This window comes from Oncorhynchus gorbuscha, linkage group LG04, assembly GCF_021184085.1.
Source record: "Oncorhynchus gorbuscha isolate QuinsamMale2020 ecotype Even-year linkage group LG04, OgorEven_v1.0, whole genome shotgun sequence".
NCBI lineage: Eukaryota > Metazoa > Chordata > Actinopteri > Salmoniformes > Salmonidae > Oncorhynchus > Oncorhynchus gorbuscha.
In genome coordinates this window covers 63,060,499-63,076,799 of record NC_060176.1, presented here as the reverse complement: position 1 = coordinate 63,076,799, position 16,301 = coordinate 63,060,499, and the positions used below count along the sequence as shown (strand labels likewise).

General features: G+C 44.7%; 2 protein-coding genes across 2 annotated transcripts in view; both read right to left on the bottom strand.

The window, feature by feature from the left end:
* si:dkey-61l1.4 (collagen alpha-1(I) chain) overlaps positions 1-8,125 on the bottom strand; it is a 67,482-nt gene extending 59,357 nt beyond the window's left edge. The window contains exon 1 of the mRNA XM_046345385.1: positions 7,850-8,125. Coding sequence (XP_046201341.1) covers positions 7,850-7,955 — 106 coding nt within the window. The 5' untranslated portion in view covers positions 7,956-8,125. The remainder of the gene's footprint in view (positions 1-7,849) is intronic.
* Positions 8,126-8,386: 261 nt separating this feature from the next.
* LOC124034454 (voltage-dependent N-type calcium channel subunit alpha-1B-like) overlaps positions 8,387-16,301 on the bottom strand; it is a 105,318-nt gene continuing 97,403 nt past the window's right edge. The window contains exons 43-44 of the mRNA XM_046347683.1: positions 12,892-13,085; positions 8,387-12,342 (exon numbers count right to left, since the gene is read on the bottom strand). Coding sequence (XP_046203639.1) covers positions 11,770-12,342; positions 12,892-13,085 — 767 coding nt within the window. The 3' untranslated portion in view covers positions 8,387-11,769. The remainder of the gene's footprint in view (positions 12,343-12,891; positions 13,086-16,301) is intronic.

Genomic DNA, 16,301 nt, shown 5'->3' with positions numbered 1-16,301 from the left:
AGTTTGTTCTCCAGTGACTGAACATTTGCCAATAGAACAGAGGGCAATAGTTTCATCAGGCCTTGCTTGCCTCTCTTTCGTCGCCACTTTTTCTTTCAAGTCCCGGGATTAAGGCCTAGTCCGGAGTAAGCAGAACGTCCTGATATGCCGACTCGTTGAAGTAGAAATGTTCATCCAAATCAAGGTTTGTAAATGCTGTTCTGATGTCCAGAAGCTGGTTACGGTTATAGGAAATGATAGCAGAGACATTATGTACCAAACAAAGTTGAGACCCCCACAGAATTGGTCAAGAGGAGCCCGTAACATGGCTACTACCCACCACAGAGCCATTGTGTGTAAGCGTAAATAAGAACTTGGAATGCTTTTCCAGTGTTCATTTTCTAAATTGTAATTACTTCGCTACTATGGCCTATTTATTGCCTTATGTCCTTACTCCATTTGCACACACTGTATATAGATTATTCTATTGTTATTGACTGTACTTTTGTTTATCCCATGTGTAACTCTATGTTGTTGTTTTTTGTCGCACTGCTTTGCTTTATCTTGGCCAGGTCGCAGTTGTAAATGAGAACTTGTTATCAACTGGCCAACCTGGTTAAATAAAGGTGAAATAAAACATTTAAAAAAACATAAGCAAGGTTAATTAATCTAAACACTGCCTTGAGTTCCTGACCCATGATTAAAAATCACACAGATGACAGTGAGCATTTATTCATTCTAAGCCAAAGCATAACAAAGTTTGTAGATTTCTGCCAACAGCAGAACTGCAATTATCCTGCCTACTTAAAATTCTTTAGCAATCACCTCACCAAATAGGCCACCTAAGCAGACAGGCATGATGATAACTCACAAGAGATGACATTGGGACAGCTGGATGGCTAAAGCCAAATACTGTAAAGTTTTAGCTGCAACTCCCAATACAGTCCTTAACCACGCATAACAATGTCATAATTCAACATGGTCTTCTAAAATTGTGAGGACATGTCTGACACTTCAGAGGGTTTTTAGCCACCACTGTTGGTTTCCAAACTGAGCAACCTGAAAAATTAATTATTTTGTCCAGCATGTCTAACGCAGGTTGGCGTTTATTGTCATGAATCTTGCTTGCCCTGGAGGCAGAACTGAGTGATTTCTTCTAAATGCGCCAGCTGCAAAGTCAAGATTGTCTATATCGTAAGTCATGAAAACAAAAGCACTTTTTAAAAAAAGTTTTAAGGTTTGTGTTAGGTATTAGGGTTAGCAGTGTGGTTAAGGTTAGGGTTAAGGCTAGGGTTAGGTTTCAAATCTGATTGTATGACTTTGTGGCTGTGCCAGTTAGTGATCACTCCATAGAGCTGCCTACAAGGCAAGATTCATAACAATAAATACCAACCTGCATGTCTAGCATGGATAGCCCTCCCAAATGTATTATGTAATTATTTTGACTCAATCTGACAATCGCTCAGAAAATCATGTTTTCATATTTCCCCTGAATGTCAAGTTTCTAAAATATTCTCAGCCATAGTTCCACCAAGTGCCCCTGGCCTGGCCTATGTAATGCTGCCCAGACACACAATCAGCAGGGAGATGTTATTCTCCCCTGGACACATAGTTATGGTTATCAAACCAGGATAACATTAATTACTGTCTGTATGTCTGGCAGTCAGGCCTCAGTAGTCTGGCTTTGGAGTGGTGCCCCTCAGACCGAGACAGCACAGACGCTTTGATCTGCACTCAATGACACGATATAGGAACAGAGAGCAAACAGATCCCGTTCCTGTCCAAGCCAGTTAATTTTTACAATTAAAACATGACATTACATACCATAATTTACATGATTAATCATTGGAATTACTTTGTTCCGATGTCACATAGCAAAGCTTTAATAACAGATAGATTAGAAAAACATATTTATGGAGCTGTTACCTCATGGATATTGAATTTTTTTTAGCACAATAATTACCACTAAAATGTGAATAAATACATCTTAGTAAGGTTATGGTCGATATTCTGCAATATAGCTTTCTTTAGAGATACTGGAACCAGTATCTTTGCATAGGCTAATTGAAAGTCTATTCACAGAAAAAAATGCTCAAGCAATAGTGTGCTAAGTGGGTTTGGGTTCTGCAATCCAACCTAACCCAAGGGACCCTCTTGTAACAATGTGGGCAGCCACCCCTTGCTCTATTCAATGAACCAACATGGTCACCAAGAGGCAGAACCAGACTTCATGAAGGAGCTTTAAACAAACCAACTCAACTGGAAACAGCCCGCATAAATGACTGAGCAGAACGAGACACTTCAGGTCTTTCCCTTTGGTGACCAACATCACTATGGGATTACGTACAGGTCATAGTAGATGGGAAGGGGTTCTTTGAATGACACATAATTATTCCCTTCCTCCCTCATTCTCATACAGTCCAGTCTATAACTGGCTCTCCCAGGCCAGACCAATTAATCCTGAGCCTGTGGGTCTGTTCACTCGCAGAGCTGCACTGGGAGCAGCTGGATGAAATGTGGCTCATGAGATCTTATGGTAACACAAGCACTATTAGAAAACATTATAAGCATATTTTCCCTTCACATATGGACAGCGTTGTATAAGAGCAGATATTATGGAATGTTGGAATGAGGTGGTGACATTCTATGGGAAATGATGGTAATGACTTAACTCTGTGTTTACTGTCTGAGGCTACTATGCATATTCTGTAGCCTATATGAACCAAATTCTATACTTATTGATTTTCACAGGTACAGCAGATAATTAAGTAATAGCCGGTGTTTGGAGGATATATTTGCATGGGTGTGGCAAACCGTGCCAATATATCTTCCAAACACCGGCTTTGAGGGCATTATCACTTTTAAACAGTGTTACTAACCTATTCAAATTATAATTGACATATTTTCATAAAAAACGTAATTATTTTGATTAATTTATTCATACTATTTCATCCTTTCACAAGATATAATCCCGACACAAATCTAAGGTTGCTACCCAAACTGGCTGGTTGTTTGTTCTGTCGGTTTGGTTGCCAGAGACGTGACGTTGCCAGAGTTGTTAAGTCTTCTTGTCCTGTATCTATGGACGTTCGTTCGCTCTAAATGTTTCATTGCCATATTGGCTGGCAACGTTCTTAAACCTTGCTTGCTAGCTAGCCAAATACAGCTAACCTTTCAGGCATGTTAGGCAGTGCAGCAAGAATAACAGAAAAGTAGCTCCATTGATCAGTGTAGTGTTAGCTAGCTACATAGCTGTCTTTGCTGTCTTCGTATCTTCGTTCCAAGATAATTGTGTTGTTTAGGTTTAGAGTGTGTAGTCTTAGAGTGATTATCTTAATTTACCGAGGTTAGCTAGCCAGCTATTTGTCGTCCTTAACGTACGAGACTCTGCTAGCTAGCCAACGCTAGCCAACGTCTTCTGAATAGAACTCAACAACCCGGTCGCATTCACAGGTAGTATCACATTTTCATTTCATTTCATTACAGTACAACTGTTTGATTTGTTTGATCGTAGCTAGCTACATAGCTAGCTACATAGCCGTCTTTGTATCAAAGATAATTGTGTAGTCTAGAGCGATTTTCTAGGTTAGCTAGCCAGCTATTGTCGTTCTTTTAACGCAACGTAACGTAAACAACACTACTAGTTAGCCAGCTAGCCCCCGAATAGCAGCACTGTAGAAACTATTACACTCAACGGAACGACTTGATTAGTGTAGTGTCAACAACGCACCCCACTGCCAGCTAGCCTACTTCAGCAGTACTGTATCATTTTAATCATTTTAGTCAATAAGATTCTTGCTACGTAGCTTAACTTTCTGAACATTCGAGACGTGTAGCCCACTTGTCATTCCAATCTCCTTTGCATTAGCGTAGCCTCTTCTGTAGCCTGTTAACTATGTGTCTGTTTATCCCTGTTCTCTCCTCTCTGCACAGACCATACAAACGCTCCACACCGCGTGGCCGCGGCCACCCTAATCTGGTGGTCCCAGCGCGCACGACCCACGTGGAGTTCCAGGTCTCCGGTAGCCTCTGGAATTGCCGATCTGCGGTCAACAAGGCAGAGTTCATCTCAGCCTATGCCTCCCTCCAGTCCCTCGACTTCTTGGCACTAACGGAAACATGGATCACCACAGACAACACTGCTACTCCTACTGCTCTCTCTTCGTCCGCCCACGTGTTATCGCACACCCCGAGAGCTTCTGGTCAGCGGGGTGGTGGCACCGGGATCCTCATCTCTCCCAAGTGGTCATTCTCTCTTTCTCCCCTTACCCATCTGTCTATCGCCTCCTTTGAATTCCATGCTGTCACAGTTACCAGCCCTTTCAAGCTTAACATCCTTATCATTTATCGCCCTCCAGGTTCCCTCGGAGAGTTCATCAATGAGCTTGATGCCTTGATAAGCTCCTTTCCTGAGGACGGCTCACCTCTCACAGTTCTGGGCGACTTTAACCTCCCCACATCTACCTTTGACTCATTCCTCTCTGCCTCCTTCTTTCCACTCCTCTCCTCTTTTGACCTCACCCTCTCACCTTCCCCCCCTACTCACAAGGCAGGCAATACGCTCGACCTCATCTTTACTAGATGCTGTTCTTCCACTAACCTCACTGCAACTCCCCTCCAAGTCTCCGACCACTACCTTGTATCCTTTTCCCTCTCGCTCTCATCCAACACCTCCCACACTGCCCCTACTCGGATGGTATCGCGCCGTCCCAACCTTCGCTCTCTCTCTCTCTCCCCCGCTACTCTCTCCTCTTCCATCCTATCATCTCTTCCCTCCGCTCAAACCTTCTCCAACCTATCTCCTGATTCTGCCTCCTCAACTCTCCTCTCCTCCCTCTCTGCATCCTTTGACTCTCTATGTCCCCTATCCTCCAGGCCGGCTCGGTCCTCCCCTCCCGCTCCGTGGCTCGATGACTCATTGCGAGCTCACAGAACAGGGCTCCGGGCAGCCGAGCGGAAATGGAGGAAAACTCGCCTCCCTGCGGACCTGGCATCCTTTCACTCCCTCCTCTCTACATTTTCCTCCTCTGTCTCTGCTGCTAAAGCCACTTTCTACCACGCTAAATTCCAAGCATCTGCCTCTAACCCTAGGAAGCTCTTTGCCACCTTCTCCTCCCTCCTGAATCCCCCCTCCTCCCTCTCTGCAGACGACTTCGTCAACCATTTTGAAAAGAAGGTTGACGACATCCGATCCTCGTTTGCTAAGTCAAACGACACCGCTGGCTCACACTGCCCTACCCTATGCTCTGACCTCTTTCTCCCCTCTCTCTCCAGATGAAATCTTGCGTCTTGTGACGGCCGGCCGCCCAACAACCTGCCCGCTTGACCCTATCCCCTCCCCTCTTCTCCAGACCATTTCCGGAGACCTTCTCCCTTACCTCACCTCGCTCATCAACTCATCACTGACCGCTGGCTACGTCCCTTCCGTCTTCAAGAGAGCGAGAGTTGCACCCCTTCTGAAAAAACCTACACTCGATCCCTCCGATGTCAACAATTACAGACCAGTATCCCTTCTTTCTTTTCTCTCCAAAACTCTTGAACGTGCCGTCCTTGGCCAGCTCTCCCGCTATCTCTCTCTGAATGACCTTCTTGATCCAAATCAGTCAGGTTTCAAGACTAGTCATTCAACTGAGACTGCTCTCCTCTGTATCACGGAGGCGCTCCGCACTGCTAAAGCTAACTCTCTCTCCTCTGCTCTCATCCTTCTAGATCTATCTGCTGCCTTCGATACTGTGAACCATCAGATCCTCCTCTCCACCCTCTCCGAGTTGGGCATCTCCGGCGCGGCCCACGCTTGGATTGCGTCCTACCTGACAGGTCGCTCCTACCAGGTGGCGTGGCGAGAATCTGTCTCCTCACCACGCGCTCTCACCACTGGTGTCCCCCAGGGCTCTGTTCTAGGCCCTCTCCTATTCTCGCTATACACCAAGTCACTTGGCTCTGTCATAACCTCACATGGTCTCTCCTATCATTGCTATGCAGACGACACACAACTAATCTTCTCCTTTCCCCCTTCTGATGACCAGGTGGTGAATCGCATCTCTGCATGTCTGGCAGACAAATCAGTGTGGATGACAGATCACCACCTCAAGCTGAACCTTGGCAAGACGGAGCTGCTCTTCCTCCCGGGGAAGGACTGCCCGTTCCATGATCTCGCCATCACGGTTGACAACTCCATTGTGTCCTCCTCCCAGAGCGCTAAGAACCTTGGTGTGATCCTGGACAACACCCTGTCGTTCTCAACCAACATCAAGGCGGTGGCCCGTTCCTGTAGGTTCATGCTCTACAACATCCGCACACAGGAAGCGGCGCAGGTCCTAATCCAGGCACTTGTCATCTCCCGTCTGGATTACTGCAACTCGCTGTTGGCTGGGCTCCCTGCCTGTGCCATTAAACCCCTTCAACTCATCCAGAACGCCGCAGCCCGTCTGGTGTTCAACCTTCCCAAGTTCTCTCACGTCACCCCGCTCCTCCGTTCTCTCCACTGGCTTCCAGTTGAAGCTCGCATCCGCTACAAGACCATGGTGCTTGCCTACGGAGCTGTGAGGGGAACGGCACCTCAGTACCTCCAGGCTCTGATCAGGCCCTACACCCAAACAAGGGCACTGCGTTCATCCACCTCTGGCCTGCTCGCCTCCCTACCACTGAGGAAGTACAGCTCCCGCTCAGCCCAGTCAAAACTCTTCGCTGCTCTGGCCCCCCAATGGTGGAACAAACTCCCTCACGACGCCAGGACAGCGGAGTCAATCACCACCTTCCGGAGACACCTGAAACCCCACCTCTTTAAGGAATACCTAGGATAGGATAAGTATTCCCCCCCTTTAAGATTCAGATGCACTATCGTAAAGTGACTGTTCCACTGGATGTCATAAGGTGAATGCACCAATTTGTAAGTCGCTCTGGATAAGAGCGTCTGCTAAATGACTTAAATGTAAATGTAAATGTGTTTGTTTAAGCTGTTTTCTAGTGACATTTATTTGGATACATCCATAACAATGAGTTAATGATGCGTGATTTCGCCTAGCATAGAAATGTGCTAGATGCTTTTATAGTGGAGATCAAGTTTATAAATTGCTTGGCTGGGCTGATGAGTCAGTGGATTGGGCAGTCAGATGGAATAGAGTAAATAGGCATTTCAACGTCATAGTTTTAGCCGGTGGTAACTTGTGGAACAGACATCGGTTGGAATACGGTTTTAACCAATCATCATCCAGGATTAGACCCACCCATTGTATAATTAAAAAATACAGCCCGAGGGGTGTGGTATATGGCCAATATACCACAGCTAAGGGCTGTTCATAGGCACAATGCAATCCAGTTTATAATGGAGGTTAAACAACTCAACCTGCCTGCCTAGTGGTGCCTACCTGAGCCTCTTTCCCTCAATGATAGAACAGGGAATGTTTGGAAAAGCATTGATTTTCTATTAGAACTAAGCAGAATTTCCAGAGTAAAACACATTATTCCCATCTTGCCTCAACATGATATAAACTATTATTACGCTATAACTGTAATACATGCTTGTTTGTGGTGACAATGTAGTTTTCTAAAAACGATCAACAGCTGCTCCAAGTGGTTGAGCATGGTATTACTGCATCGTGAATATCAACGTCTAAACAGACTGGGGTACAGAAATATGGGCTACTTACGTTCGTAATATTAGCAGTTGAGTTAGAACAGTGCACGAACTGTCTAAAATGTTTCATTCTATCATAGAACATATTTCAAGAGATTAATTTTTTCAGACACCTGTTGAGACAACACATTTGCCAATACCAAATTCATATGAACGTTTTAGTAGATGGAGAAATAACATCAAAGTAGAACGATACAAAGTACGTGTGTGATACATTGATGTGCTCTGTCTTACCTTTCCCAACATTCTCCGAGCCCATATCCTGTTCAAAATCATCAATAGCGGCTTCAAGAGAGTAAATAGCCACTAATAATATCATCAATTCTATCGGATATAACATAGCTCTTGTTCTGTTTAGATACACAACAGCAATGACAACAAAAGTAACAAAACATTATCATTAATTCAAATATCTTTGTGGAAAGACTCCTCTATATGTTAGGTTGTCAATGTTACTTTACATCGAGAAAAAAAACGGAGGTATGTTTGTTGGTAAAGTGCTGTCTTGTTTTAGGCAGGCTCGAGATGGTTGAAGCATCAACTGTTTCCCGCGACTCGAGCATCACCGGGATGTTGAACCTTGTGTATTTTGGGAAATGTCTCCGCCCACTGTGGGCTGTTGACCAATGACATTGCGCCGTTGACACCTACAGAAGATACACCTTCACCCATCCATCCTAAATCGATAAACATCAACTGGTCATTCATTGTCTGCTTATCCCATAAAACATATTCCAGCTATTATACATATTGAAGCATGTTTGTTTCATATTATTTTTTTAATTCAAGGAACTTGGTTGCATACAAAATGTAAATGTAGAAATTCTAAGTCTGGCCAATAAACATAATCAGGCAACAAACATCTCACTTTCAAGACCCAAATAATGTTCCAGCTCTGTTGCATGGCTGGAACTATCAACATTGTTCAATACTGTTTTTATATAAAGTTTTTTTTTCTCCAACAAACCCCACAGTTTATATCAAAGATCAATAAAAATTAACAAGAAATGAACAGATGGCATCAAAAAGTACCAAGATTTAATAATAATAATATAATAATATATGCCATTTAGCAGACGCTTTTATCCAAAGCGACTTACAGTCATGTGTGCATACATTCTACGTATGGGTGGTCCCGGGGATCAAACCCACTACCCTGGCGTTACAAGCGCCATGCTCTACCAACTGAGCTACAGAAGGACATGCACATACATTGTCAGAACATGCAAACATTATTTTCTCCAGAAGCCACATGTACACTGCAGTTGGTATGCAGAACGAGAAATAGGAACAGTTCAATGTTTGGCAACCAACGTGTCTGCTAAATGACTTAAATGTAAATGTTAGAGACTAGGGTGTGGATATGTTTCTTACGAAATAAATAATACAAGAGGCCACAGAGATGAAGGAAGAGACTGATTGTATATGTATGTTTTTGACCCACTATGGCAACATGTCAAGGGGTAATCAATTAATGTATCTGGACAATAATGTGGAGAATTTGTTCCTGTCTTATACAAAATAAAACCATTACAGTGTATTCAATATTTCTGAACACCCTCCACTGAAGCGATCACCCCTCTCAGGTGACCTCACACGGAACAGATAGAAATAACCATAACATTGTTCACTTACTGTTTAAGACACAGGTTTACCTCTTGACATCATCAAAATGGGCAAATTGTATGCATGCAAATATATAGAAGTTGCTGTATTTCTAAATACTTTATGAATTTCCGCTTTACTCGTTGTGCCTAATGCATTTTTAAATACATTTTTATCATTTAAAAAAAACAACGTTTTATATAAAACATTTGGTCACAATCATGCTGAAGAATGAATGTGGAGATCTCAGCAGGTAAAGCTACAGAATGGATGAAGTATATGACCTTAGTGTCTTGTTGCATAGCCCTACTTTCACTGTCATCAAAACCCTGCTTCTGGGAAATATGCAGTACAGAACCCAGACGAGTGTGTGGTCATGGCGACACCTGGTCCAACCTACAGTATCTCCGCTACTATCAATAATTGAGCAACACCTTCACTGGAGTAGAGCATACTTTATACAGCATACCTGGTTACATTCCACCCCCAATGTACTGTAGAATAGAAAAGAGCAGAAACTTTTAGCTATCCAAGAATTAGATCATCCATCCCAGGGCAACATTTTCCACGATATTATATTACTATCCATGTATAATATCTGAAGCATTTTAATATAATAATAATAATATATGCCATTTAGCAGACGCTTTTATCCAAAGCGACTTACAGTCATGTGTGCATACATTCTACGTATGGGTGGTCCCGGGGATCGAACCCACTACCCTGGCGTTACAAGCGCCATGCTCTACCAACTGAGCTACAGAATATGTGAATCATCAACATCAGCGGTTATCATGGGATGGGTAGATAGAAAGATAGAAGGTGTGAACCAGATTTATATTATAATCTGACAGCTGGGAAATCCTCTTCTTAAAAAAATGGAAGCTTAGATCGGGGGGGCAGATCTTAGTCACGTGGCTCCGAGCCAATGGGGAGACTTAAACCTTTACGACAGAGGGGTCTGAGCCAATTGAGAGACACAGAGGGTGCTAGGGCCCCAACTCAGCACACTCTCTCATCAGGGATCTGTATTCATCGTTGCTTCTCAAGAACATCCATCCAGAAAGTGCACACTGTTTCTCATCAGATTCCTTCTGTTCTTTACTGAGTCTGCAGTTCTAACATTGAAACAGAAGGCAATACAGAGGTTGCAATGCTATCGCAGTTGAGTATCCTCACAAGGAAAATAAATACACACCACTACATCTTCATGACTGTGGTCAACCAGGTTTATGATTTAAACATGCAGTTGTGTTACTCTGATAATGTCTTTCCAACTGGACTGATATGCTACTAATGTAATTAATGCATGTTTGTTACGTGTTCATGATATATGCTTTTGCACTAGCTTTCATTGTACCCCTCACATTGATTAAATATATTTACCAAAAAGACAATTAAACAAGAAAAATATCAGCAATCATAAGGTAGTTAGTCATTTCCATTCAAATGTTATTTTTTTTCTCAAATAAAAGTTAGCGTTTCTCAGATAAGGCTGGCTGTACATCTTGTTCTCCTGCAGAACTAGCCTATTGAACAAACTGCTTAAGTGTTGATGCTTTCCAAAAACGGTTGACTTTGCATCTTTACTACAGTATATCTAAAAAGGATAGGCACTTTGTATTAAACATTGGAAGCAGAGAGTATGTAAGAAACATTAGACCTGAAATTATGACAAACTGTAAGCAATTTACATAAACTAAGTGTTTTTTACATCATACAGAAAATGCAGACAGTGAAAAGATAACATCTACAATAGTTTTATATAAAACAAATAACATTTCATTTCCATTCCTAATTTCTCTCTAGTAGTGGTAGTGAAGTTTGATGGTTCAACAGCAGCAAATCAAAAATCATTGTCTGGAATGACAGCATCGATCCCTCTGCTCTATCAGGCTGTATCTTCTGACAGGAAGGGAATGTTATATAATGGATTGGGCTACTGTAAATCTCTTTATATTACCGAATAGTAAGAGTCCCAAAGCAAAGCAATAGCTGTTTAGGATATTTTCCAGTGTGTTTGAGGGAAGTTTCAATAAGTATTTCCTAATCATGTGTTATTACACTTGCTTAACAGTGTCTAGGTATTGTCATGGGACTTTCCATTGAGCCGATCACTCTGCTCATCGCAGAGACAGCAAAGAGGGCTGCTGCTCACCCATCTCTACTCTGTGTACCTGTAGGAGGGTTTCTTATGCTACTATCTGGGTCAATATCAAGACTGAAAAATAATTACATTTGATAAAGAAGCAAAGCAAAAGTGCCCTCAATGAAAAATGCCATTGTCTTCAGTGCATTAGACACCTTACAGTTGGTCAGATCCAACTGAATTACCAACAATTCACCAAATCCACATCCACTTTCATATTCATCCAGGTCCTAAAAATGCTGCTGTTTTGTTCACATTCAAATGAATTCCACCCCTCCATGATTTATTTCCCATAATTAGCTTATCATACAGCAACCGTGTAAACTAAAGCCTTCAAAAAAGATGATAAAACTCATCACGATTCCTCAAAATGCATTAAAAACATCTGTTCAAAGCCATGCTAGCACCATTCATCCTCCTCTGCCTCGTGATAGTACCTGTGTGGCCTGGCACCAGAGTCAGAGCCCAGGCTGGCGTTGCCATTACCACCAAAGGTAAAGTGGCATTCGTTGGGCACCACACATCTCTTCTGGGGTGGTGGAGGCAGGTGGAGGGCCCCCGGCCTCATTTGAGGACGTGCTGTCCGAGGGGAGCGTGCTCTGGCAGCATAAGGGCTCATCAGCTCGTCCCGAAGGTTGCAGTACGGGCTACCCTGGCCCTGGGGGTCACTGTGACTATAGCCCAGGAAGGGCTCAGAGCTGATGCGGGTGATGGGGGAGGGGATGTGAGAGGTGCCACTATGCAGCAGGGCATTGTGCTCAGACAGCCCACGGCTCAGCCGGCCAGGACTCAGGGTGGGCAGGCCTCTGCTACACTGGGCAGACACAAAGTGCACAGGGGAGGAGTTTGCAGTCTTGAACGTCACCCCGGGGCCGGGGGTCAGGGGGGTCTGTGGGAGTTGCCTGCGTCCACGGCTAGGTGTGATAGCCCCTGAGGTCAACATCACTGTGCTGCCTTTAACCGAACCACTACCCTAGATGAAAATTGGACAAATCAATTTGAAACAATAAATAAATAAATAAAGATGAGACCGCACAGGAGAGGAGGTGACAAGGGGACAGGGTCACCAGAACGAAGGGAAGAGGAGAGATGGTAAAGAAAGAGAGCATAGTGGCAAAGGACAGACAAAACAACCAGGAAGGACAGAGAGATGAAATGACAGGACAGTCATTGATGGGAGGGATAAAATAGGAGAAGACAGACAAAATGGACAGAAAATGGTGATGAAGAAGAAGAAGAGTGGAAAGAGAATTGAAAGGCCATGAGTGGTTGCACTAAAGGGCAGAAATAAGAGAAAGTTGAGTTTCAGTGGAGACAGAAACAGAGAGCAGACAGATCATCACTAAGAGAGTTGCACACAATATACACTGTGCTGTACTAAATCAGACAGACATAAACTTACGGATAATGTCTAGAGTGTGTATTATTCATTGCATACCCTGATTCCCTTCCTGCCCTGCCCATATCCTATCCTACCCTGTCCATGCCCTCCCACCTGCTTGTTGATGTTGGGTTACTGCACCTCGCTTGGGGAAGTGGCACAGCTGGTGGTGGCAGACTTGGTGGTGTGGCAGTGTTCCCTGCTGCTGTAGCGATCACAAGAGTAGTAGCGCTGCTTCTCCCCTGCCGTCGAGTGGTTCTTCCTCTCATGGGAGCGGCCGCGGTCCTGCACCCTGTCTCTAGATGAGGGCTCTGCAGCCGGGTCTCCTGGTGCACCTTAGTGGAAATACAAACCAGGGTTAGTGTTAGGCCAGGGTTAAGATTGAACCGGGATGTTGAGATGAAGCTAGAGTTAGCGTTAGGCCAGGGTTAAGATTGAACCAAGATGTTGACATGAAGCTCGAGTTAGGGTTGAAGTTGTGGTTGAGACTAGGGTTAGGTTTGGATGTGGTCAAACCTAGCCTAATCCTAATCCTAGCATTACCCCAATCTTGGCATAATCCTAACTCCAACCCTAGCATATGTTCAATCCTGGCCTCAACCTAACCCAACCCTAAACCCCCTCCACCTCTGAATTCCCAATTCAACAGCTGATTGCACCCATTCTTTACCCTACTCTGAAACATAAGATTCTTAAACACGTACAAAGGACAGACTACTAGTATGCTTTTTCTTCCCTAAAAATGATCCTCTCCTCAGCATTGCCCTGCTGAGACAAGAGGTGCCCATAAATTAGCAGGTCATTGGGTAGCCTTTGGTCTGTCAGTCCCTTTTATCTGTGTAATAAAGATCAGCTGCAGAGCTCCACTGTAACACCCATTCCTGAACGATGCCTCCATTGAGCATAGTGCTGATCTCTATAACAGATGAATCCCAGCCAGCTGGGCTGTGGTCTGCTTCTCACACTCTGACTGGATGGAAGGCAGTGATCAAATCAAATTTTATTTGTCACATACACATGGTTAGCAGATGTTAGTGCGAGTGTAGCGAAATGCTTGTGCTTCTAGTTCCGACAATGCAGTAATAACCAACAAGTATTTTAGCTAACAATTCCAAAACTACTACCTTATAGACACAAGTGTAAGGGGATAAAGAATATGTACATAAGATATATGAATGAGTGATGGTACAGAGCGGCATAGGCAAGATACAGTAGAAGGTATTGAGTGCAGTATATACATATGAGATGAGTATGTAAACAAAGTGGTATAGTTAAAGTAGCTAGTGATACATGTATTACATAAGGATGCAGTAGATGATATAGAGTACAGTATATACGTATACATATGAGGTGAATAATGTAGGGTATGTAAACATTATATTAGGTAGCATTGTTTAAAGTGGCTAGTGATATATTTTACATCATTTCCCATCAATTCCCATTATTAAAGTGGCTGGAGTTGAGTCAGTGTGTTGGCAACAGCCACTCAATATTAGTGGTGGCTGTTTAACAGTCTGATGGCCTTGAGATAGAAGCTGTTTTTCAGTCTCTCGGGTCCCAGCTTTGATGCACCTGTACTGACCTCGCTTTCTGGATTTTACCGGGGTGAACAGGCAGGGGCTCGGGTGGTTGTTGTCCTTGATGATCTTTATGGCTTTCCTGTGACATCGGGTGGTGTAGGTGTCCTGGAGGGCAGGTAGTTTGTCCCCGGTGATGCGTTGTGCAGACCTCACTACCCTCTGGAGAGCCTTACGGTTGTGGGCGGAGCAGTTGCCGTACCAGGCGGTGATGCAGCCCGCCAGGATGCTCTCGATTGTGCATCTGTAGAAGTTTGTGAGTGCTTTTGGTGACAAGCCGAATTTCTTCAGCCTCCTGAGGTTGAAGAGGCGCTGCTGCGCCTTCTTCACGATGCTGTCTGTGTGGGTGGACCAATTCAGTTTGTCTGTGATGTGTACGTCGAGGAACTTAAAACTTACTACCCTCTCCACTACTGTTCCATCGATGTGGATAGGGGGGTGTTCCCTCTGCTGTTTCCTGAAGTCCACAATCATCTCCTTAGTTTTGTTGACGTTGAGTGTGAGGTTATTTTCCTGACACCACACTCCGAGGGCCCTCACCTCCTCCCTGTAGGCCGTCTCGTCGTTGTTGCTAATCAAGCCTACCACTGTTGTGTCGTCCGCAAACTTGATGATTGAGTTGGAGGCGTGCGTGGCCACGCAGTCGTGGGTGAACAGGGAGTACAGGAGAGGGCTCAGAACGCACCCTTGTGGGGCCCCAGTGTTGAGGATCAGCGGGGTGGAGATGTTGTTGCCTACCCTCACCACCTGGGGGCGGCCCGTCAGGAAGTCCAGTACCCAGTTGCACAGGGCGGGGTCGAGACCCAGGGTCTCGAGCTTGATGACGAGCTTGGAGGGCACTATGGTGTTAAATGCCGAGCTGTAGTCGATGAACAGCATTCTCACATAGGTATTCCTCTTGTCCAGATGGGTTAGGGCAGTGTGCAGTGTGGTTGAGATTGCATCGTCTGTGGACCTATTTGTGCGGTAAGCAAATTGGAGTGGGTCTAGGGTGTCAGGTAGGGTGGAGGTGATATGGTCCTTGACTAGTCTCTCAAAGCACTTCATGATGACGGAAGTGAGTGCTACGGGGCGGTAGTCGTTTAGCTCAGCTACCTTAGCTTTCTTGGGAACAGGAACAATGGTGGCCCTCTTGAAGCATGTGGGAACAACAGACTGGTATAGGGATCGATTGAATATGTCCGTAAACACACCAGCCAGCTGGTCTGCGCATGCTCTGAGGGCGCGGCTGGGGATGCCGTCTGGGCCTGCAGCCTTGCGAGGGTTGACACGTTTAAATGTTTTCCTCACGTCGGCTGCAGTGAAGGAGAGTCCGCATGTTTTAGTTGCGGGCAGTGTCAGTGGCACTGTATTGTCCTCAAAGCGGGCAAAAAAGTTATTTAGTCTGCCTGGGAGACATCCTGGTCCGTGACGGTGCTGGTTTTATTTTTGTAATCCGTGATTGACTGTAGACCCTGCCACATACCTCTTGTGTCTGAGCCCTTGAATTGAGATTCTACTTTGTCTCTATACTGATGCTTAGCTTGTTTGATTGCCTTGCAGAGGGAATAGTTACACTGTTTGTATTCGGTCATGTTTTCAGTCACCTTGCCCTGATTAAAAGCAGTGGTTCGCGCTCTCAGTTTCACACGAATGCTGCTATCAATCCACGGTTTCTGGTTTGGGAATGTTTTAATCGTTGCTATGGGAACGACATCTTCAACGCACGTTCTAATGAACTTGCACACCGAATCAGCGTATTCGTCAATGCTGCCGTCTGACGCAATACGGAACATATCCCAGTCCACGTGATGGAAGCAGTCTTGGAGTGTGGAATCAGATTGGTCGGACCAGCGTTGAACAGACCTCAGCGCGGGAGCTTCTTGTTTTAGTTTCTGTCTGTAGGCAGGTTTCAACAAAATGGAGTCGTGGTCAGCTTTTCCGAAAGGAGGGCGGGGCAGGGCCTTATATGCGTCGCGGAAGTTGGAATAGCAA